This window comes from Chanodichthys erythropterus, chromosome 3 (assembly GCF_024489055.1).
Source record: "Chanodichthys erythropterus isolate Z2021 chromosome 3, ASM2448905v1, whole genome shotgun sequence".
Classification (NCBI taxonomy): domain Eukaryota; kingdom Metazoa; phylum Chordata; class Actinopteri; order Cypriniformes; family Xenocyprididae; genus Chanodichthys; species Chanodichthys erythropterus.
The window spans coordinates 41,020,013-41,042,763 of record NC_090223.1 but is presented as its reverse complement, the minus strand read 5'-3'; the positions used below and the strand labels follow the sequence as shown (position 1 = coordinate 41,042,763).

Below are 22,751 nucleotides of genomic sequence, written 5' to 3'. Positions count from 1 at the left end.
CTGCTGTATGTGATACTAAATCTCCCTAAATAGAAGATTAAATACAGACATGAATGGACTTGTTAGTAGTTTATAATGGAACTCTTGTTTTAATAACAGGCTTATACTGTAGGATCAAACCGTGTGTTTGTGTTGGGGCCATGTGGTCCTCTCTGACACAGTAAAATAAATGACATGGATGTTCTTCAGTCAGAGCCCTTCATTTTTGAGTGCAGGGTCGTTAAGGGTTGAAAGGGTTGTTTTGGGACTGTTGTCTAATTAATTCAGAGACATCTGTTACACCTGATCTGACTCTAAGGAAAAGATTTAAAAGAGCCCTCTGTCAGTGCACACACACACACACACACACACACACACACATACACGTTTGTTTTTGTGAAATGTGGGGACATTCCATAGGTGTGATGGTTTTTATACTGTACAAACCGTATTTTCTATCACACCAACACTACATCACACCCATCACAGGAAACTGCACATTTTTACTTTCTCAAAAAACTCATTCTGTATGATTTATAAGCCTTTTGAAAAATGGAGACATGGGGTAATGTCCTCATAAGTCACCCTCTCCTTGTAATACCTATGCCATACCCATGTCATTATACAAATTTGTGTCCTGAATGATATGACACACACACACAGAGAGAGAGAGAGAGAGAGAGAGAGAGAGAGAGAGAGAGAGAGAGAGAGAGAGAAAGAAGATAATAAAAGGTCATCTTTAAATGTTATAGAATGTTTTCACAATATATCTCAACCTGAATATGTATTGCAGATATATCTTTTGCTCTTATATGGACAGTCTTTTTTGTTTAACATTTTTATTCATGTAGTTTCCAGTTTCCTCTGACTAATTTATAACTTTTCAGAATTTAACACATTAAAGGTAGGTCATTTTCGGATTGGCTAACAATAGCAAGCTAGCTTTGAAAGCATAAGATCCCACCCTCCCTTCAGAGCATCTCCAAAGCCACGCCTCCTTCAAAACACATGAACGCACACTTTATTTGCTTTGGAAGTTTAGTTGGCAGAGAAAATAACCGTTCTGTATGCCATCAATTATCCGGCCAATACTCAATATTAATTAAATAATCTCAGCGTATTGCCTAAAACAAAAGTTATGACTGTGTATGATGACTTAAATTGATACTGGTCTGGGCTTCACTACCATATCAGTGTGCCAAAAGTGTTGGCTATTAGGTAGTTGTGAGTGCAGGTGTGAATAAATGATTACTTCTGAGATAAACTAGTATATTAATAATATTTTGTCAAGCCGTTTGCTTGTTTGGCTGTTTGATGAGAAAGAGATTAAATGTAGTCGCAATAAATGCATTAAAATCCATAGCAGCGGGCTTCGGAGAACTATTATTCTGCTGCGTGGAACTGCGGAAGAACTATGGCACGGTTTAATGTTTGTTTGACCAATCAGTGGAAAAGGGTGTTGCATTCCCGCCCACATGTATAGATCAAATATTGAGTTTATTAATTTTCTACCCCATAACAAATGTTGTTTTTTGTTTTGTTTGTAAAATGAAAAATGTGCCTTTTTTTTTCATTTTTCTGATTTAATATTAAATCAAAAAATGAATGAATGGAAGATACCCTGATTTGTAACCAATGAGGTTAATTCTTGTGTGTTACACAGCACGTTTGTGCTTCTGGAAGAGGTTTGTTCTTGTGCGATGTTCAGGTTAGGTTGAGCTTCTGCTTATGTTCGCTGATCAGTGTTTACATGAGAGTAAAAGCCTAAATCAAATCTGTTCATCATAACAAGCAATGGATTCTCTTCAGAAAATCTGGACTAAACCGCTCGATTCATATGGATTAGTTTTCTGATCTCTTTATGAAGTTTTTGAAGTGTCAAAGTAGTCTATGGTTGACCATAATATCCTGATTTCGAGGCTAGAACAATGTGTTGGTATTAAGGGTACTGCATTGGAATGGTTTAAATCCTATTTGGCTGAAAGATCTTTTTCGGTTCATCTTGGAGACTATACCTCCTCAACTGCTGCACTCACATGTGGGGTGCCCCAGGGCTCCATTTTGGGGCCTATTCTGTTCTCCCTGTACATACTCCCATTGGGTCATATTTTTAGGAAATTTGGTATTTCTTTTCATTGCTATGCAGATGATCTGCAAATTTATCTGCCCTTGAAGCGTAAAGATACCTGCTCTTTAGCACCTCTTTTGCAGTGTTTTGAAGAAATTAAGACCTGGATGGCACTAAATTTCCTTAATTTTAATGAAAAGAAAACCGAAGTGGTGTTGTTTACGCCAGGGGGAACTTGTGAGACAGTAGACCTAAACCTCGGAGAGCTGAATCCATATGTGAAGCCCCATGTAAAAAATGTAGGTGTTGTTGTGGATTGTGATTTTAAATTGGATAAACAGATAAATTTAGTAGTTAAATCATGTTTTTTCCAATTGAGACAACTCACCAAGGTGAAACCTTTCTTGTCATCTAAAGACTTTCAAAGAGTTGTGCATATTTTCATTTCAAGCCGCCTTGATTATTGTAACAGCCTTTATTTAGGCATTAGTCAGGCCTCTCTCTCCAGACTGCAAGTGGTCCAGAATGCGGCAGCTCGCCTATTGACGGGCACACGAAAGCGGGAACATATCACTCCCGTTCTTGCGTCTCTTCACTGGCTACCTGTCCATTATAGGATTAATTTTAAAATTTTGGTGCTCGTTTTTAAATCTCTTAATGGTTCGGTGCCAAGTTATTTATCAGATTTGATTAATCTGTATTCTCCGTCACGAGCACTAAGGTCTGCTGACCATTTGCTTTTAGCTGTTCCTAGGGCAAAACTGAAGAGCAGGGGGGACAGAGCCTTTGCAGGGGCGGCCCCGAAGCTATGGAACAGCTTGCCTCTCTATATCAGACAGGCTCAAACACTTGAGGTCTTCAAATCTGGCCTTAAAACTTATTTTTATAGTCTGGCTTTCAATGCCATGTGAGAGCTGCTTTCTTTACTGTTTTATTGGGTCTTAAGTGTTTTTTCTTTATGGTGCTGACTGTTTGTATTATTGAATATGTTTTCTTTTTGTATGTACAGCACTTTGATAAACACTTGTTGTTTTAAAAAAGTGCTTTATAAATAAACTTTGACTTTGACTTATGGTAGGAAATCTGACAGCATTCTGTCATCAAAAATATCTTAAAGCGGAACTCAGTAAGATTTGCGAAGCTCCCCCTACAGGTTCCTTCAGTGAATCACAGTGTCTTAAATACTCCAAGTGCAGCTCTGGACTACAATGAATAACAAATACAGTACGAGAAATCTCAATGGAGGTGGGTAATTTTCGAAATTGTCTTATAAAGTCATAATATATACATTGTTTTTGAATTACCGTAAAGCATTTTGTCACTCTCACGTGAACTCGAGGCGAGATTGTGTCAGGTCGGTGCAGCTCAACTTGCAAGTGCTGTTTTCTGGCGTAGACGTGCCAGAGGGGGTTAGTGTCAATTAAGTCAATTAACCATCGTAAGGACTTAGAAAATTATTTATGAAGGTAAAAAAAATTGTTACTTAGTTCTGCTTTAATTTGTGTTCTGAAGATGAAAGTCTTGTGGCTGTGGAACGACATGAGGGTGAGTAATTAAGAATTTTCATTTTGGGGTGAACTAACCCTTTAAACTACCTCATGTCTCATAGCACAAACAACATAAACAACTTAAAGAGCACTGACCTGTACCATCTGACAGCTGCAGATTCATTTCGACATTGATAGTGTTGCCATTGAAACTCATAAATTTGAATCACAAACCGCTCTTAGTATAACATCACAGGATTCCATCTCTTCCAAATTACAGTAGTTACGGTGTGAATGCAGCATAAGCTAATTTTTTTGGTTCAGGAGGAAGGTGGCTGCTGTTTTGGTTGTGGTGCTCGTGACTGACATCTGTCTAACACTAGCATGAACATAGCGTGAAATGCGTCGATGACGTGTGATGTCTGCGTGAGCAAGGTGTGCAAGAGTATGAGAATACATAGATTGACAGGCAGGTAGGACATCATATCATTCCTTTCGGACTGAATGCAATGATTTGGCAAACATTTCATTATCCTACGCTTTCCACAGACTAATATGCTAAATTAGACCACTTATGTAAGAATGTACTTTTATAATGATTGTTATCTCATAAACCAGATGCCATGATTATACAACTGTGCGCTAATAAACTAATATGGTAACACTTTACAATAAGGTTCATTAGTTAACATGAACTAAGAATGAACTGCACTTTTTCAGCATTTATTAATCTTTGTTAATGTTAATTTCATCATTTACTAATACATTATTAAAATATTTTTACTATTAGTTAATGCACTGTGAACTAACATAATGAACAACTGTATTTTCATGAACTAATACAGTAACAAATGTATTGCTCATGGTTAGTTCATGTTAATTAATACATTGAATAATGTTTAACTAATGAACCTTATTGTAAAGTGTTATTACTAATATTAAATGTCTAACACTTGCAAAATATCTTAATTTAACAATACTGGAAAACAAAATCATTAAAAAAAGGAAAGAAATAGGCTACGTGTTTAAATGTGCGTATGCATGTGTGGTGGCATATACAAAGACAGCTGGACAAATATTAGATAACTACATCTTTATATTAATTTATTTCCTTTCAATATACAGAACAAGATGAACCAATTTGTCCCAAGAGCATTGTTTTACAAAAGCTTTATGTACAGATAGAAAATATCCCAGTGACACATAAATAAGTATATATATATGAAGCAAACAGATGGTTGCGTAAACAACAACATCATGTTCTGATTTAAATAAATATGATTATTGGCACGACTACAGAGGAGACATGGTTAAGAACTCCTCCTCATTGCATAAGTCTCCTATTCAAAAAACAACATCAGAGTCAGGCACAGAGATCAATTTCGGGTGGCATGCATTGTCCTGGCATAAAATAAATTAATGCTTTCATATAGCATCATATAACTTAAAACGCAAACACAACATAGACACATGACATGCTCTCTTACTGTATCAGAATATAGATTAGATGCAATCAGAACTACTGGATTACACTGTATATTCCGCCATTTATTGCTTCCACAGATAAGAAAAAATTTAATATAAATGTGCTGAAATGTGGTTCAAAATTAAATCCTTTATAATAAAGTATTTTGAGTTGAAAACCACAGTAACATGCATGACCTCTGACAGACAACAAAACACTGAATATGATATAAATTGTGCAGATAAAACATGGTAAGAAATGACAAGAAATACAGATGAGTGGTTGTTCAATGTTCATCTCTCATTGACATACATAAGACACATCAGTCAAGCTTGTGGTAAAAGAAACCCAATCATCAATGCACTTTTAGGAAATGAGCATTTTATCCTGGGTGAGAGGGATTTAAGATAAAAACGGTAAAATATTAAAAACAGTGTATCTCTCAAATGCCGTTTGTGTGCAAACTTTGAGTCTGTGATCAGCTGTATGGTTTTGACAGCATTAACTTTCCTGAAACAGTTTGATCCAAGGCCTTTTTTATAATTCATTTTGTTATTGCACTCTTTTTTTCTCCTCTTACTATTCACTGGCTTTTCTGCTTCTTTCCTCATCTCTTCTCATCTCCTTGTATGAAGTAGGGGTTTTCATGACCCACCAGATAAGAGTATCGTGTGGGGTTTGGGTCCTTAAAGGTCCTCATGCCATCTGTTCTGAGGTCATACGAGCCCGTCTGCCCAAGAAATGAGTTCATATTAGCCACATAGAGGTAAACACAACCCACAACCCTTCACTCTCTCAGCCCAGCTCCTCTTATAATAATACCAGCATGCAGGAAAATTACCTGCTTAAAAACACATGCAAAGCTTATGATGGCATGCAAACAGTTGAAAACAGAGATCAAAGTCAAGATCTCATCCAGAATGGCAATTCAGCATAGTGGCAGAATAGCAGCGATGTAATTCACAAAGAGAAAAGAAGAAATAAAGAAAAGTAAAGGAATATTCCTTCCAGGTTAAATACAGCTTAAGTCATAGCAGATGTTGGTGCTGCATTCATTATTCTGGTTTTGCTAGTGATGCAGAATTACATACTTAACATTAAAGTTGTATTTAATCCAGAATATTCCTTTACTTGGACTTGGACAATAAAGTCTCTTTAAGGCACGTCAGTTCACTTGGTGGCCATATTAGTAACGCAGCCACTTTCAGCTATACAAGCCGTGAAAAAATTCAATTTATGTAAATGTTTGTTAAAATTACATTTCGATAACATACACTGCTGTTTAAAAAGTTTGGGAACTGTATTTAATTTTTTTTTTTTTTTTTTTTTTGAAAGAAGTCTCTTATGCTCACCAAGGCTACATTTATTTGATCAAAAATGCAATAAAAACAGTAATATGGTGTAATATTATTACAAAAAAAATAAATAAAAGAACTGTATTTCTATTTTAAAATGTCATTTAAAAAGTCATTAAAACTGTTTTACTAACTCCAAACTTTTAAAAGGTTGTGTATTTTAAATCAGTAATATAATCTGACAGCAATCTTATCATATTTTGTGCTTTAAGCTCAAATCACATATACAAATATTGCATTTTTCAGGCTGGTCCAGCTAATGTTGAATGTAGGGTAAACAAACACACAATTCGCTGTTTTAACTTCAATTCCTACAGCCATCAAATTAAGCATTTCAATAACACGACTGCCATTTTAACTTTTAGGCAGAACTACAGGAGGTATGTTCCTGTTGTGCATTCATATTTGTGCAAGTGGACCGTCTTTGCCTTTTACAGTCCCTGACGATGCACCATCACACACTTTAACAGCCCAATTTTTTTTTTCCAATCGCTGAGTCGGTGACTTACCTTTCCTCTAATCTTCTACAGTCATAGTGTTTGGAGTGAGGCAGAATCAAGCCCGTGTACGGGATACCACATACAAAGCACAGTAACCACAAATACGTGCACAAACACACACACAAAGAGGTTTGTTTATGAGCTTATGAGGTCATAAAACTTGTACATCTATGATAATATTATGATTTTAAAAAAAGTCTAAAATACGCTGAGAGATAGCCCAGTTTCCTAAGAAATGTTAGCTTTACTTTGCCTCACACTGCAAAGGCACTAATGTAATAGAGCCTCTTTATGTGTGGCCTTGTTAGGACTGCATCTGCTCATAATGGACTTCAGTCATTCAGTCAAGTAATACTTGGGTGAAAATTAGGATAATGGATTAATTAATAGTGTTTGTGGAGTTCAGCTTGGCAGGCAGAGTATTAGAAGGTGTGGTGTGTCTGATGACACTGATTAGTGTTAGTATAAGATTACATGCAGGATTAATGTAAGAATTGGAGGGAACTAGCTTACAGTGGGTTAATACAATTATTAAAACGAGCTACAGTAATATGCAATATAAAAATGAATATAATATATGAATAAAATAATATATAAGAATAATATATAAATTACAAACTATCATAAAAATTTGGGGTCAGTAAGAATTTATATTTTTTTAAAGAAGTCTCTTATGCTCACCAAGGCTACATTTATTTATTCAAAAATGCAGTAAAAACAGTAATATTGTTATTACATAATACATGTGTGTATATTGTGTATATTTATTATGTATATATAAATACACACACACATTTATATATTTTACCTATATATATATATTATATATATATATATATATATATATATATATATATATATATATATATATATATATATATATATATATATATATATATATATATATATATGTGTGTGTGTGTGTGTGTGTGTGATATGTCCTGTGATGGCAAAGCTGAATTTTCAGCATCAATACTCCAGTCTTCAGTGTCACACGATCCTTCAGAAATCATAAGAATATGCTGATTTGTTGCTTAAGAAACGTTATTATTAATCTGCGATGTTGAAAACAGTTGTGCTGCTTAATATTTATGTGGAAACCTGACCCCAAACATTTGAACAGTAGTGTATATGTATAAAAATACAAAAATAATACAAAAATTCAATTGTTTACTAGATTTTATTTTACAATGATTTATTATTTTATTTAAAATGTCCACACAAGCTTGTCTTTGAATCAGAACAAAACCCACTGTAAGTTAAAGATCAGTGTAACGGCTCTGTGAACCAGTGTGTTTAATAAGTTCTCAACATATTTGTGAAGTTTTGACTGGAAGGAGGTACTCACCATTCCATTACTGTGGCCTTTTTTGCCTGGCCCTTCAACCATCTCCAGATTGTTGCCAAAGACATCATTGCTGGAAGTAGATGTGAGAGTGACACGAGGAATATGGCTGATGTCCTGAGAGGGCCACGTGCCCCGGAATTCCTCAGTAGGATACGGGCTGTTGAAATGATTGTCGTTTGACTTCCTTCTGCTGCAAAATAAGTAATACACACACAAATTGTCAACAAGTGGGGAATGTACAGTACATCCATACCCAAGCATAAAAGACACAGAAGAGAGATTCAAATGCATGCCAACCTGACCTCTCATAAACACTCACCTATGAGTCACACAGATATAGATGAGAACAGCCAGAATCACAATGAGCAGCAGTCCCCCTAACACACACGCCACCACCACTAGAGCCAACAAAGAGGCTACGCAGAGAGACAAACTCATTAGGCACAAATATACACACAAAATCTATAATTTAGCAAAGTATAAAATAAACAAGCAGATGTAATGAATGGTGTAAATTAAAAATACAAAAAAAAAAAAAAAAAAATTGTCATAATATTATATCTTACAGTCATCACAGTTGAAACCAGAATAGCCAAATGAACATCTGTAAAAAAAAAAAAAAAAAAGAGAGAAAATAAACATTGAAACCCAGCCACAGACATGTGACTGTCGCAATTTTGCCATGACACAAGGGGGCAGCAGTTTCTATTACAAATACACTGACCATTGAAAAGAAACAGTCAGTTGTTTAGGAGATGATTGTTTTTAATACATACACTCTCATACTGAAATGCAAAGAAATGAAATGGTACTCACTGAACACAAACATTTCCCTGTGCTTTGTAGCCACTTAGGCAAACTGTGAAAAGAATAGAAAGCAAATAGTTGGTTTTGTTTATGAAAATGACATTACAATAAGACTATTCTTTTTTATATTATGTAGTAATTCTCCCAAAAAAGTGGCTTTTTTAATTTCTTTATTATTTTTGGTGAGTATACAGTACATTCTGAACCCTGATCTCACCAGATCAGTATTCATTTGTCTGTAACCATAGATAAATCCACTTCAACTCAAAGGTCACAGATGATTATGATATGCAAACACACATACACATAGCCTATGCGAGTGTATGTGTGTGTTGTTGGGGGGGTGGGGGCTATGTGTGTGTGCATATCATAATCATCGGTGACACACAAGCACACATAAAAGACACAAACTCACCTCTACAGCTTCTGGTCTGGTAAGGGCTGGGTACATGGCCAGGTTTGCAGGTACAAACAGCGATCCCATCTTTGGTCTCACACACTGTAGTGTCAGCATCACAAGGAGCAGGATCTCGTTCGCACAGATTGCTTACTAACAAGAGAGACAGTGAGAGAGAAAGAGAGTATAGTAGTGGGTAGTTGTTTAGAGAGATAAAAGAAAAGTATAAATAAAAGTATAAAAGAAATGGATTTTTAAAGTATAAATAGTTCACAGTCTCATGTAATTTAATGTAGTTCCATTTAATATGAATACTGTAATACATACATAAAAAGCTACATGTTAAGCTATATCTTTGTGGAAATTATCATTAAAAAAATACTATTGTATTGACATACAAATTTGTTGCCTAAACATGAATTAATGTGTTTAGAATTAATGTAATGTAGATGTAAAGAATATATTTTTTATAAAGAATGATTTTATATAATATAATTCATTATGGAAATTTAAACACTCTTGTTTCACATACAGCAAAACTGAATCTTTTCAAGATACGCACCAGTATATTGAGCACCAGAAAGAATGCCACAGTCTGCCGTTCCACAGTTTGTTGCATTTTTTATAGCAGTATTTATGGCTGATGCAACCGATTCCTGTGTGACTGGAGAGTAAGGCTGAAAATAACTGTTTACTGAAGCCACTATACTGCCAGGCCTGGAAACATTTACACAAAGATTAGTAATTGACAAATATGATACAAATGTGTAAGAGCTGTGGTTAAAAACTGTTTGGAAGGGCGACTTACGTCAACCTAAGGACTGTGCTGTTAATGTAGTTTGGCTGGTTAAGCAGAACTTGATTTACCTATGGTGAAAGGGAAGAATGGGTAATGATTTAGACTCACTAAGACTGAAGGATATTGAGCCAGGATATTTACTTTGGCAGTTGTTATTTATATACAAGTTTGTTTATTTGCATGATTATTAAACAGTCTATACTGCCAAAGCAATATGTAGCAATATTTAATCTTATATAATATAGCTTAAAATATGATCAATTCTATAATATGTATGTATACAGTGTATCCGGAAAGTATTCACAGCGCTTCAATTTTTCCACATTTTGTTATATTACAGCATTATTTCTAAGGGGATTAAATTTTTTTTTTCCTCAAAATTATACAAACAATATCCCATAATGACAATGTGAAAGAAGTTTGAAACCTTTGCAAATTTATTAAAGTCCCCCTGTAGTCAATTATTTTATCCCTTAAAAATCATCTTTGATCACCAAAATGACATATTAAAAAAAAAAAAAAAAAAATCAAGTGAATTTTTTTTTTTCATGCCTTAAAATAGCTTGAATGTAACTCTACAACTTTGCCTCATTTAATATACATGGATCAATGAATATGCAAATTAGCCCTGCCTCCATTCACGCCAGCTCGGAGAGTCTACTGTTGCTGCAGTGACGATTTGTTGTTTGTGTTGTGGCTACATGAAATAAATGCACATCCTTGAATGAGCGTGAATTTCCAGCGTATTTACTTGAACTTATCAGATTATCAGGCTAATATCTATGGTTTGATCCATTCCAGAGGCAGCCAAAATCAGAATTTATAATGGACTGAATAGCTCTCTCAGGACAAAAACATTAACTTTATTGGCTTTAAAAAATAAAAAAATAAATCACACGTACATAGGTATTCACAGCCTTTACCATGGCACTCGAAATTGAGCTCAGGTGCTTCCTGTTTCCACTGATCATCCTTGAGATGTTTCTACAACTTGAATGAAGTCCACCTGTGGTAAATTCAGTTGATTGGACATGATTTGGTAAGGCACACACCTGTCTATATAAGGTCCCACAGTTAACAGTGCATGTCAGATGTCATGAAGTCCAAGGAATTGTCTGTAGACCTCTGAGACAGGATTGTATAGAGGCACAGATCTGGGGAATGGTACAGAAAAATTTCTGTAGCATTGAAGGTCCCAATGAGCACAGTGGCCTCCATCATCCGTAAATGGAAGAAGTTTGGATACACCAGGACTCTGCCTAGAGTGGGCCGCCCAGCCAAACTGAGCGATCGAGGGAGAGGGCCTTAGTCAGGGAGGTGACCAAGAACCTGATGGTCACTCTGACAGAGCTCCAGTGTTTCTCTGTGGAGAGAGGAGAACCTTCCAGAAGAACAACCATCTCTGCAGCACTCAACCAATCAAGCCTGTATGGTAGAGTGACCAGACAGAAGCCACTCCTCAGTAAAAGCACATGACAGCCCGCCTGGAGTTTGCCAAATGGCACCTGAAGGGCTCTCAGACCATGAGATCAACAAAGATTGAACTTTTTGGCCTGAATAACAAGCGTCATGTCTGGAGGAAACCAGGCACCACTCATCACCTGGCCAATACCATCCCTACAGTGAAGCATGGTGGTGGCAACATCATGTAGTGGGGATGTTTTTCAGCGGCAGGAACTGGGAGATTAGTCAGGATAGAGGGAAAGATGAATGCAGCAATGTACAGAGATATCTTTGATGAAAACCAGCTCCAGAGCGCTCTGGACCTCAGACTGGGGCGAAGGTTCATCATCCAACAGGACAACAACCCTAAACACACAGCCAAGATAAGGAGTGGCTGTGGTACAACTCTGTGAATATCCTTGAGTGGTCCAGCCAGAGCCCAGACTTGAACCCAATTGAACATCTCTGGAGAGATCTGAAAATGGCTGTGCAGCAACGCTGCCCATCCGACCTGATGGAGCTTGAGAGGTCCAAAAATAGGTGTGCCAAGCTTGTAGCATTTTACTCAAAAAGACTTGAGGCTGTAATTGGTGCCAAAGGTGCTTCCACAAAGTATTGAGCAAAGGCTGTGAATACTTATGTACATGTCTTTGTATATATATATATATATATATATATATATATATATATATATATTTATATATATATATATATATTTTTTTTTTTTTTTATTTATATTTTTTTGTAATAAATTTGCAAAGTTTTCAAACAAACCTTTCACCCTGTCATTATGGGGTATTGTTTGTAGAATTTTGAGGGGGAAAAAATGTAATCCTTTTTGGAATGAGGCTGTACTGTAACATACCAAAATGTGGAAAAAATTAAGTGCTGTGAATACATTCCGGATGCACTGTAATTCTATATGATACATGAAATCAAATACACTACATTTATGATCAAACTCTATCCAAATTTGTATTAATATATTTATTTTGCAAAGTTATTAGATGAACAATTTTATTCCATGCCTTCTTAACAGTTATACAGCCAGACTTCATAAATTACACAGTTTCAGTGTGTAGAACTACATCTTTGCAAATATTAACTGAAATGTTAAAGCTAAAACACCAGATTGTAATGTAAATTTGTGACATACCGCAATTAGGATTTCATTAGATGCAATCTGGAATGCAGGTGATAGGGGATCATTCATAGCATTTACAAATGTGCGGTTCACCCTTAGTGAACTAGGGAAGGTTTTAGCTGGGAATAAGACAGAATGGGGGTGTTAAAGGTCTTGCACTGTCTATCTTGTTGTTTTCACTACAAAGTATTACACAAAGTGTAATTATACAAACTAAAAGAAAGAAGTGATTGACAGTCATTGACAGAGTCTTGGCATCAGATAGAAACTTACTTTCCACACAGGTATTATTTGAAGGAATAGTTCCTGTCAGACACTGACAGATGGAGTTCACACAGACACTGAGTGGTGGGCAGGGCACGGAAGGACAGGTAGCTAAAAGAACAAACGGAGTGAGTTAAAGGGAGAATGGGAGAAAGTATTAGGCATTTGTGAAGATTTACAATGCATGAACATTACACTGCAATTCACACAACACATTCATTCAAACACACCTGGTGTGGTTGTGGGGTTAGTTGGGTTAGTAGTAGGTACGATGGGTCCATTCGTTGAGTTGGTAATGGGTGGTGTGGTAACATTTCCTGTTGTAGATTGAGGTGGTGTGGTAGCATTCCCTGTTGTAGTGTTTCCTGGTGTAGTTATGGGTGGTGTGGTAGTGTTGCCTGGTGTAGTTATGGGTGGTGTAGTAGCGTTTACTGCTGTAGTCATGGGTGATGTGGTGATGTTTTCTGTTGCATTGTTCCCTGGTGTAGTCATGGCTGGTGTAGTAGCATTTACTGTTGCATTGTTTTCTGGTGTAGTTGTGGGTGGTGTAGTAGCATTTAATGGTGTAGTCATGGGTTGTGTTGTAGCATTTACTGTTGCATTGTTCCCCGGTGTAGTCATGGGTGTGGTGGTAATGTTTACTGTTGCATTGCTACCTGGTGTAGTTATGGGTGGTGTTGTAGTATTTACTGTTGCATTATTCCCTGGTGTAGTCATGGGTGGTGTTGTAGTATTTACTGTTGCATTATTCCCTGGTGTAGTCATTGGTGGTGTGGTAATGTTTCCGGTTGCATTATTCCCTGGTGTAGTTATGGGTGGAGTGGTAATGTTTACTGTTGCATTGCTACCTGGTGTAGTCATGGGTGTGGTGGTAATGTTTACGGTTGCATTGTTCTCTGGTGTAGTCATGGGTGGTGTTGTAGCATTTACTGTTGCATTGTTCCCTGGTGTAGTCATGGGTGAAGTGGTAATGTTTACTGTTGCATTGCTACCTGGTGTAGTCATGGGTGGTGTTGTAGCATTTACTGTTGCATTGCTACCTGGTGTAGTCATGGGTGGTGTTGTAGCATTTACTGTCGCATTGTTCCCTGGTGTAGTCATGGGTGTGGTGGTAATGTTTACTGTTGCATTGCTACCTGGTGTAGTCATGGGTGTGGTGGTAATGTTCACTGTTGCATTGCTACCTGGTGTAGTCATGGGTGGTGTTGTAGCATTTACTGTTGCATTGTTCCCTGATGTAGTCATGAGTGGTGTGGTAATGTTTACTGTTGCATTATTCCCTGGTGTAGTCATGGGTGTGGTGGTAATGTTTACTGTTGCATTGCTACCTGGTGTAGTCATGGGTGGTGTTGTAGCATTTACTGTTGCATTGCTACCTGGTGTAGTCATGGGTGGTGTTGTAGAATTTACTGTCGCATTGTTCCCTGATGTAGTCATGGGTGTGGTGGTAATGTTTACTGTTGCATTGCTACCTGGTGTAGTCATGGGTGGTGTTGTAGCATTTACTGTTGCATTGCTACCTGGTGTAGTCATGGGTGGTGTTGTAGAATTTACTGTTGCATTATTCCCTGGTGTAGTCATGGGTGTGGTGGTAATGTTTACTGTTGCATTGCTACCTGGTGTAGTCATAAGTGGTGTTGTAGCATTTACTGTTGCATTGTTCCCTGGTGTAGTCATGGGTGGTGTTGTAGAATTTACTGATGCATTATTCCCTGGTGTAGTCATGGGTGTGGTGGTAATGTTTACTGTTGCATTGCTACCTGGTGTAGTCATAAGTGGTGTTGTAGCATTTACTGTTGCATTGTTCCCTGGTGTAGTCATGGGTGGTGTTGTAGCATTTACTGTTGCATTGTTCTCTGGTGTAGTCATGGGTGGTGTGGTAGCATTTACTGTTGCATTGTTCTCTGGTGTAGTTAGTGGTGGTGTTGTAGCATTTACTGTTGCATTATTCCCTGATGTAGTCATGGGTGTGGTGGTAATGTTTACTGTTGCATTGTTCTCTGGTGTAGTCATGGGTGGAGTGGTAACATTTACTGTTGTGTAGTGGTGTGTGGTGTGGTAGCATTTGCTGTTGTAGCATTACCTGATGTAGTTTGTGCTGTAATTGTGACATTGTTCCCTGGTGTAGTCATGGGTGGTGTTGTAGCATTTACTGTTGCATTGTTCTCTGGTGTAGTCATGGGTGGTGTGGTAGCATTTACTGTTGCATTGTTCTCTGGTGTAGTTAGTGGTGGTGTTGTAGCATTTACTGTTGCATTATTCCCTGATGTAGTCATGGGTGTGGTGGTAATGTTTACTGTTGCATTGTTCTCTGGTGTAGTCATGGGTGGAGTGGTAACATTTACTTGTGTAGTGGTGTGTGGTGTGGTAGCGTTTGCTGTTGTAGCATTACCTGATGTAGTTTGTGCTGTAATTGTGACATTGCTTGGTGTTGTAATTGGTGAAGCTGTGCTGTTGCCTGGATCAGGTAAAGGAGTAGTTGTGTTGTTGCCTGGATCAGGTAAAGGAGTAGTTGTGTTGTTGCCTGGATCAGGTAAAGGAGTAGTTGTGTTGTTGCCTGGATCAGGTAAAGGAGTAGTTGTGTTGTTGCCTGGATCAGGTAAAGGAGTAGTTGTGTTGTTGCCTGGATCAGGTAAAGGAGTAGTTGTGTTGTTGCCTGGATCAGGTAAAGGAGTAGTTGTGTTGTTGCCTGGATCAGGTAAAGGAGTAGTTGTGTTGTTGCCTGGATCAGGTAAAGGAGTAGTTGTGTTGTTGCCTGGATCAGGTAAAGGAGTAGTTGTGTTGTTGCCTGGATCAGGTAAAGTAGTAGTTGTGATGTTGCCTGGATCAGGTAAAGAAGTAGTTGTGGTGTTGCCTGGATCAGGTAAAGAAGTAGTGGTGTTGTTGCCTGATGCAGTTACAGGATGGCTTGTAGCATTCCCCGTTGTAGGTACAAGTGGACTTGTGGTGTTGGCTGCTGTAGTTACAAGTGCAGGTGAAGTTGTGGTATTTCCTGATGTATTCACTGATGAACTTGTAGCATTTACTGGTGCAGATGTGGATGAGTTTGTCACGATGCCTTGAGTAGATAAAGGTGGAGATGTTACATTGCCACCATGCGTTGACAACAGTGGAGTTGTGGCATTGTTTGGGAATGTCGTCGTCGTATTCCCAGATGGAATGCTTGTTACTGCTGTTGTTGGCGAAAAACACAATCACAAAAAAAATTATTGCATAAAGTTTTAGAAATCTAATCTCAACTTAAATCAGTGACACCTGAAGCTTTACAGCTGTACACACTGTGACCCAAGAAACGTTTTCCCTGCTAATATTTTGGCAGTTATTATGTGTCTCATATTTCTGAACCCCTTTTAGGGGTTATTTCAGCTGTGTTGAAAAACATTAGTATAGAAACGTGTTTCCACCTCAGAGTAAAAGTAGGTAATTTCTTGTTGTTATGACTCTTTAATCTGTCAGCATGGGTTTCATTTGATGGGGTCACCTTATACCTTGAATAAAATTCAACTTATTTTATTTCTAAATTTACTGAATCTAATTACATTGGATGTTAAAATATGTTCTCAGAACTCTTTACTATTAAAGGTAATATTGTATAAATGATTAAAACTGTAAAGTATGCTGTATTTATAACTGTATTCACCCAACATATAGGACATATTATGTTAAAACAGTGGTTCCCTTTCGTGGGAACTATCGACGCTACGTCAGTGACGTGATGGGAATCCTCTGCATTTTTGTGTTCGTGAAGCACTATTGTATCCAACCAATGAGAGAACGTGACATCAGAGGCGGGCAACATCGCGGACCGGAACCTATAAAGCATGCCCAGAAACAAAGAACGCTAGCTTCTGTTGTCTTCAGTAAGCGCTATTTGTATCTTGTCTGTCTTATTTACTGTTGTCTGTCTACCATCTCGCCAGAAAGTGATCTCTTTGTCTGAGGACAAGAGTTTCTAACAAGACACATAAAAGACATACATATATATATATATACATATATATATATATATATATATATATATATATATATATATATAAAATGACGGAGAAAAGCCAGCGTTTCACTAAGTGTGCACCTCCTTGCCCGCGATTCATCGTGGAGGGAGATACACACGAGATGTGTGTGAAATGCCTGGGAGTTGAGCACGCACAGGCAGCTCTTGAGGGGGCTGTCTGTGTGCACTGTGAGCGGCTCACTCTCAGGGCGCTGCGCTCACGCCGGGCGCTCTTTGAGGAGGGTGCCGCGGCGAGTGTTCCCCGCGGGTCTGGTCCCGCTGCTGCCGAGGCACAGCGAAGGCTGCACTCGTGGGGTTCACAAATGGATCTAGCAGAGGGGGGAGAGATGGGCTCTGCCTTATCGCTTCCCTTACCTGCTAGATCTAGTGTCTCTCCTTTGGTGGTGGAAGCACGCACTGCGGTTTCTTCCCCGCAAAGGGAGGCACCGGCACTGAATATATCTTCCTCCGAGGAGGTTGATGTTGAAGGTGTCGAGGGTGGTGATGAGGGACCGTCATCCTCATCTCCAGCCCATGAGGAGCTTATGGAGGTAGTGACCCGGGCAGTAGAAAAACTGAAAATAAGCTGGCCCGCGGAGGAGAGCGTTCAAAAAATAAAAAGCAAGTTAGATGAACGCTTCCTCCCAGCTAGGTCACTACCCCAGCGTCGGGGACTGCCGTTCTTTCCCGACCTCCACACCGAGGTGTTGAGGTCATGGAATAGACCCGTGCAGTACAGTGTCTTCAGCCCACAAACGACAATGTACAGTAATATCACGGGGCTGAAGCAACACGGTTATGGGGCGATGCCTCGGGTTGAGGAGACGCTTGCGAGCTATCTCTTGCCCGAGTCTGCATCGTCCCTGAAATCCCCGACGTTGCCCACCAAACTACTAAAACAAACATTGAGTCTGGTGGGCAAGGCTTATTCGGCAGCGGGTCAGGCTGCGGCATGTCTGCACACAATGTCCATACTGCAGGCATACCAAGCTGATCTGCTGGGGGAGATTGAGGAGACTGGGGAAGCTACTTTTGAAACAATTCAAGAGTTGAGAAAAGCCGCAGATTTAGCTCTCCGTGCCACCAAGGAGACGGCCAAGTCAGTAGGCCGTTCTATGGCAGCCCTGGTGGCCACGGAGAGACATCTGTGGCTCAATCTTGCAGATATTAAGGATAAGGACAAACATATCCTTATGGATGCGCCGCTTTCCTCCGAGGGCCTGTTCGGTGACGCAGTTGCTACTGTCGTCGACAGGTTCGAGGAGGCGAAAAAACAGAAAGCGGCGTTCCAAAGATTCCTTCCCCGGAAATCTCATCCCCCTGAGGCTGCTGGGCGGGAGCAGCCTCAGCCGATAGCCTGCTCCTCGGGATACAGGTCCCAGCAGAAAGCTAGTGTGGCCGCCCGTGCTCCCCCACGGAAAGCTTGGGGACCGGTGCGCGCTGTACAGCAGAAGCCTTCTGGGGGTAGGGCGGATCTGAGGACCGTCATTATTTCCCGGAAGGCTTCCCAAAAGAAATCCTGACGGTCATGGGTCAGGGTTTCTGAGGGCAGTCCCCTCCGAAGGGGTTCGACGATTAACATCTATCGTTCCCCATCGGTGCCCTCAGGGGGCTGTTCTGCCAACCCTGCCACCCAGTGTGCGACAGGGCGCAGCAGTCCCCGTCGATCCTTCGAGGAGGGTCGGCCAGCACATGATTCGCTTATCTGCCGGTGCGCCGTGCCAGATAAACGAGCCAAGTGCTCAAAAAACACCAGAGACCAGTCTCGAGAGGCTGGTTCCCTTAGTAGAATTTTTGGGGGAATGGAAACTTCTTCCGAATATTTCGAAATGGGTGCTGCTCATGGTAGAACAGGGTTACAGAATTCAGTTCGGTTCTCGTCCGCCCAGGTTCAGTGGAGTGATTCACACAGTGGTAGCTCCAGAGCAGTCTCTGGTAATGGAACAGGAGGTTACGACGCTTTTGCAAAAAGGGGCTATAGAACGGGTTCCCTCTCCCAGCAAAATGTCGGGCTTTTACAGCCGCTACTTCATTGTTCCAAAGAAGGATGGGGGTTGCGTCCGATCATAGATCTTCGTATACTAAATCGATCTGTAAAGAAGTTGAAGTTCAAGATGCTTACACTCAAACAGATTATTCCACAGATCAGATCCGAGGACTGGTTTGTGGCGATAGATCTAAAGGACGCATATTTTCACATTTCCATCCATCCTTCTCACAGGAAGTTCCTCAGGTTTGCTTTCGGGGGCGAAGCATACCAATACAGGGTTCTTCCCTTCGGCCTATCACTATCACCCCGCACGTTCACGAAGTGCGTGGATGCAGCCTTGGCTCCGCTGAGACTCCAGGGCATCCGCGTGCTGAACTATATCGACGATTGGTTGATTTTAGCTCAAACAGAACGTCTGCCAGCTCAACATCGAGATGTTGTGTTGTCGCACATGAAGAAGCTTGGGCTGAGGCTCAACGCCAAGAAAAGTGTGCTGGTTCCGAGTCAGGTTGCCAACTATCTTGGGGTAATCTGGGATTCCATCACGATGCGGGCGCAATTGACTCCCGCTCGTGTGACTTCCATTCTCGGGGCCATGAATGGGGTGAAGTTAGGCCGGTCACTCACTGTAAAACAGTTTCAGAGACTGTTGGGTCTGATGGCAGCTGCGTCCAACGTTGTTACTTTTGGCCTTCTACACATGAGACCCTTACAGTGGTGGCTCAGGACCAAGGGGTTTTCTCCGAGGGGAAATCCTTTTCGCATGATCAAAGTCACGCGGCGATGCCTTCGTGCTCTGGTCATGTGGAAAAAGCCTTGGTTCCTGTCCCAGGGACCCGTGTTGGGAACTTCATGTCGTCGCGTAATGCTTACGACAGATGCGTCCCTCACGGGCTGAGGAGCGATCATGAGTGGTCGCTCAGCTCAAGGTCACTGGGAAGTACACCAGCTCTCCTGGCACATAAATCGGCTGGAGATGCTGGCAGTGTTTCAGGCTCTGAAGCACTTCCTCCCCGACCTGAGGGGCCACCATGTGTTGGTTCAGACAGACAACACTACGGTGGTCTCCTACATAAATCACCAAGGGGGACTGCGGTCTCGGCCACTATGCAAACTGGACAGTCACATCCTCCTGTGGACCCAGGGGAAATTACTCTCACTAAAGGCGGCGTATATTCCGGGGTATTTGAATATGGGGGCGGACGCTCTGTCGAGGCAGAGCGCGAGTCCGGGGGAATGGAAGCTTCACTCAGAGGTAGTGGAGCTCATATGGAAAACATTCGGTCGAGCAGAAGTCGATCTCTTTGCCACAGAGGAGTCAACTCAATGCCCTCTGTGGTACTCTCTGAGGCACCCAGCTCCTCTGGGGTTGGATGCCATGATACAGACGTGGCCGAGGCGACGTCTGTATGCTTTTCCCCCAGTCTCTCTGCTCCCGGGAGTTCTGGACAAAGTCCGTCAGGAAGGGGTAGACCTGATATCGGTGGCTCCTTTCTGGCCAACAAGAATATGGTTTGCGGACCTAGTATCACTTCTTCACGGCTCTCCTCTGGAGCTTCCAGTCAGACAGGATCTCCTGTCCCAAGCGGGCGGCATGATTTTACATCCCCGTCCAGAAATGTGGAAACTGTGGGCCTGGCCCCTGAGGGGGCAAGGCTCATAGAATCTGGTCTCCCAACCGAGGTTGTGGAGACCATCCTTCAGTCCAGAGCTCCATCTACAAGGAAGCTTTATATGTATAAGTGGAAGGTTTTCGCTACATGGTGTAGCCATCATAGGGTGGACCCGGTCCACTCATCTGTCAGCTATGTGCTTCAATTCCTCCAAGAAAAGCTTTCAGAAGGCTTAACTCACTCCACATTAAAAGTGTATGTGGCTGCTATTTCAGCCTATCATGTTCCTATGGGTGGTGTCTCGGTAGGTCGAGACCCCTTAGTTGTTCGCTTCCTTCGTGGCGCACTGAGGCTGAGGCCTTCAGTACGCCCAAAATCTCTGACCTGGGACTTAGCCATTGTGTTACAAGGGTTGGCTGAGGCGCCCTTTGAACCTTTGGAAGATGTGTCAGATAAAATGCTCACATTGAAGACTGTGTTTTTACTGGCCATCTCATCCTTGAAAAGGATAGGTGACCTTCAAGCTCTTTCAGTTTCACCATCATGTTTAGAGTTTGCACCAGGCATGGTTAAGGCCTTTCTACATACAAGGCCTGGTTACATTCCTAAGGTCCCCACTAGGGTCCCAGGTCCTATCGTTTTGGAGGCTTTTTATCCCCCTCCGTTTACTAATCCGGATCAGGAAAAACTTAATCTGCTGTGTCCTGTGAGGGCATTGGACGCTTATGTTCACAGAGCTGCCCTGTGGAGAAAATCAGACCAACTATTTGTATGTTATGGGTCCCCGAGTCGAGGGGGCCCAGCGTCTAAGCAGAGGATGAGTAAATGGGTGGTTGAGGCCATCTCATTGTCGTATAAAGCCCTGGGGCGTCCATGCCCCTTGGATGTTAGGGCACACTCAACTAGAGGTATGGCTGCTTCAAGAGCTCACATGTCAGGAGTTTCCTTGGCGGATATTTGTGGCGTTGCTGGATGGTCATCCCAGCACACCTTCATCAGATTTTATAATCTTAATGTGAGTAGAACTCCGGGTGCTTTGGTGTTACAAGATAGCAGCCAGGCACTCTGAGGCACGGAGTAGTGGGGACAGCGTTCCCATCATGTCACTGACGTAGCGTCGATAGTTCCCACGAAAGGGAACGTCTTGGGTTACGAGTGTAACCCTTGTTCCCTGAGTAAGGGAACGAGACGCTACGTCACGTTGCCGTACCTCCAGCATGCCTGGAGCGCTTACTTCAGACATATCACAGAAGCTAGCGTTCTTTGTTTCTGGGCATGCTTTATAGGTTCCGGTCCGCGACATCGCCCGCCTCTGACGTCACGTTCTCTCATTGGTTGGATACAATAGTGCTTCACGAACACAAAAATGCAGAGGATTCCCATCACGTCACTGACGTCACTGAAGTAGCGTCTCGTTCCCTTACTCAGGGAACAAGGGTTACACTCGTAACCCAAGACGTTTTGTAGTGTATTTTATAAAACTTTAGAGGATTTAAGTTAATCTGGAAATATTAACCTATGTATGAGGTAAAAATAAGTTATATAAAAATAAGCATAATACCTGTAATAAATGAACTAGCAGAAATCATTCCATTACTCTGTGTTAAATGAACAACCAAACATGCTAGGTCAAAATAACCGACTGTCCGTCTTTTACCCATCAATTGGTTCCAGAACAACTCAAATTGGGTTAGTTTCAACCTGACATTTGTGTATAGCATGATATTAGAAACAGATTTGGTATTACAGAAATAAGCATGTGAGAATAAACATTCATCAACAAATATCTGAATTAAGCTGTAGTTAAATAACAGTGACCTATTTTGTCAAGACAAAAGGTCTTTATACCAAATTCTTCAAATAAAGTGTGCTAATATTTATGTATGGCTATAACTAGTAGTTGCCCATCCTTACTTCTTTAAACAAATGACAGACAGTAAAACCAGTATAAAAACAATGGTTTGGTTATTGAACAAGCAACAGCAGAAGTTGAACAATGCCGATGCAAACGAAAGGAGAATATTTACAAAATTGTTTTTATCATTTAAAAGAAAGATCAATTGTATCACATGAAGAAACATTGCTAGTGCTGCTTAGC

The 22,751-nt window shown here is 40.6% G+C and overlaps 1 protein-coding gene across 1 annotated transcript in view; it reads right to left on the bottom strand.

The window, feature by feature from the left end:
• Positions 1-4,612: 4,612 nt before the first annotated feature.
• Positions 4,613-22,751, bottom strand: part of si:ch211-198m17.1 (mucin-2) — a 28,945-nt gene continuing 10,806 nt past the window's right edge. Inside the window, exons 3-15 of the mRNA XM_067382289.1 lie at positions 15,140-16,228; positions 13,287-14,993; positions 13,066-13,167; positions 12,805-12,911; positions 10,215-10,273; positions 9,969-10,123; positions 9,425-9,559; positions 9,019-9,061; positions 8,769-8,806; positions 8,522-8,618; positions 8,203-8,392; positions 6,864-6,878; positions 4,613-5,729 (exon numbers count right to left, since the gene is read on the bottom strand). Coding sequence (XP_067238390.1) covers positions 5,607-5,729; positions 6,864-6,878; positions 8,203-8,392; positions 8,522-8,618; positions 8,769-8,806; positions 9,019-9,061; positions 9,425-9,559; positions 9,969-10,123; positions 10,215-10,273; positions 12,805-12,911; positions 13,066-13,167; positions 13,287-14,993; positions 15,140-16,228 — 3,860 coding nt within the window. The 3' untranslated portion in view covers positions 4,613-5,606. The remainder of the gene's footprint in view (positions 5,730-6,863; positions 6,879-8,202; positions 8,393-8,521; positions 8,619-8,768; positions 8,807-9,018; positions 9,062-9,424; positions 9,560-9,968; positions 10,124-10,214; positions 10,274-12,804; positions 12,912-13,065; positions 13,168-13,286; positions 14,994-15,139; positions 16,229-22,751) is intronic.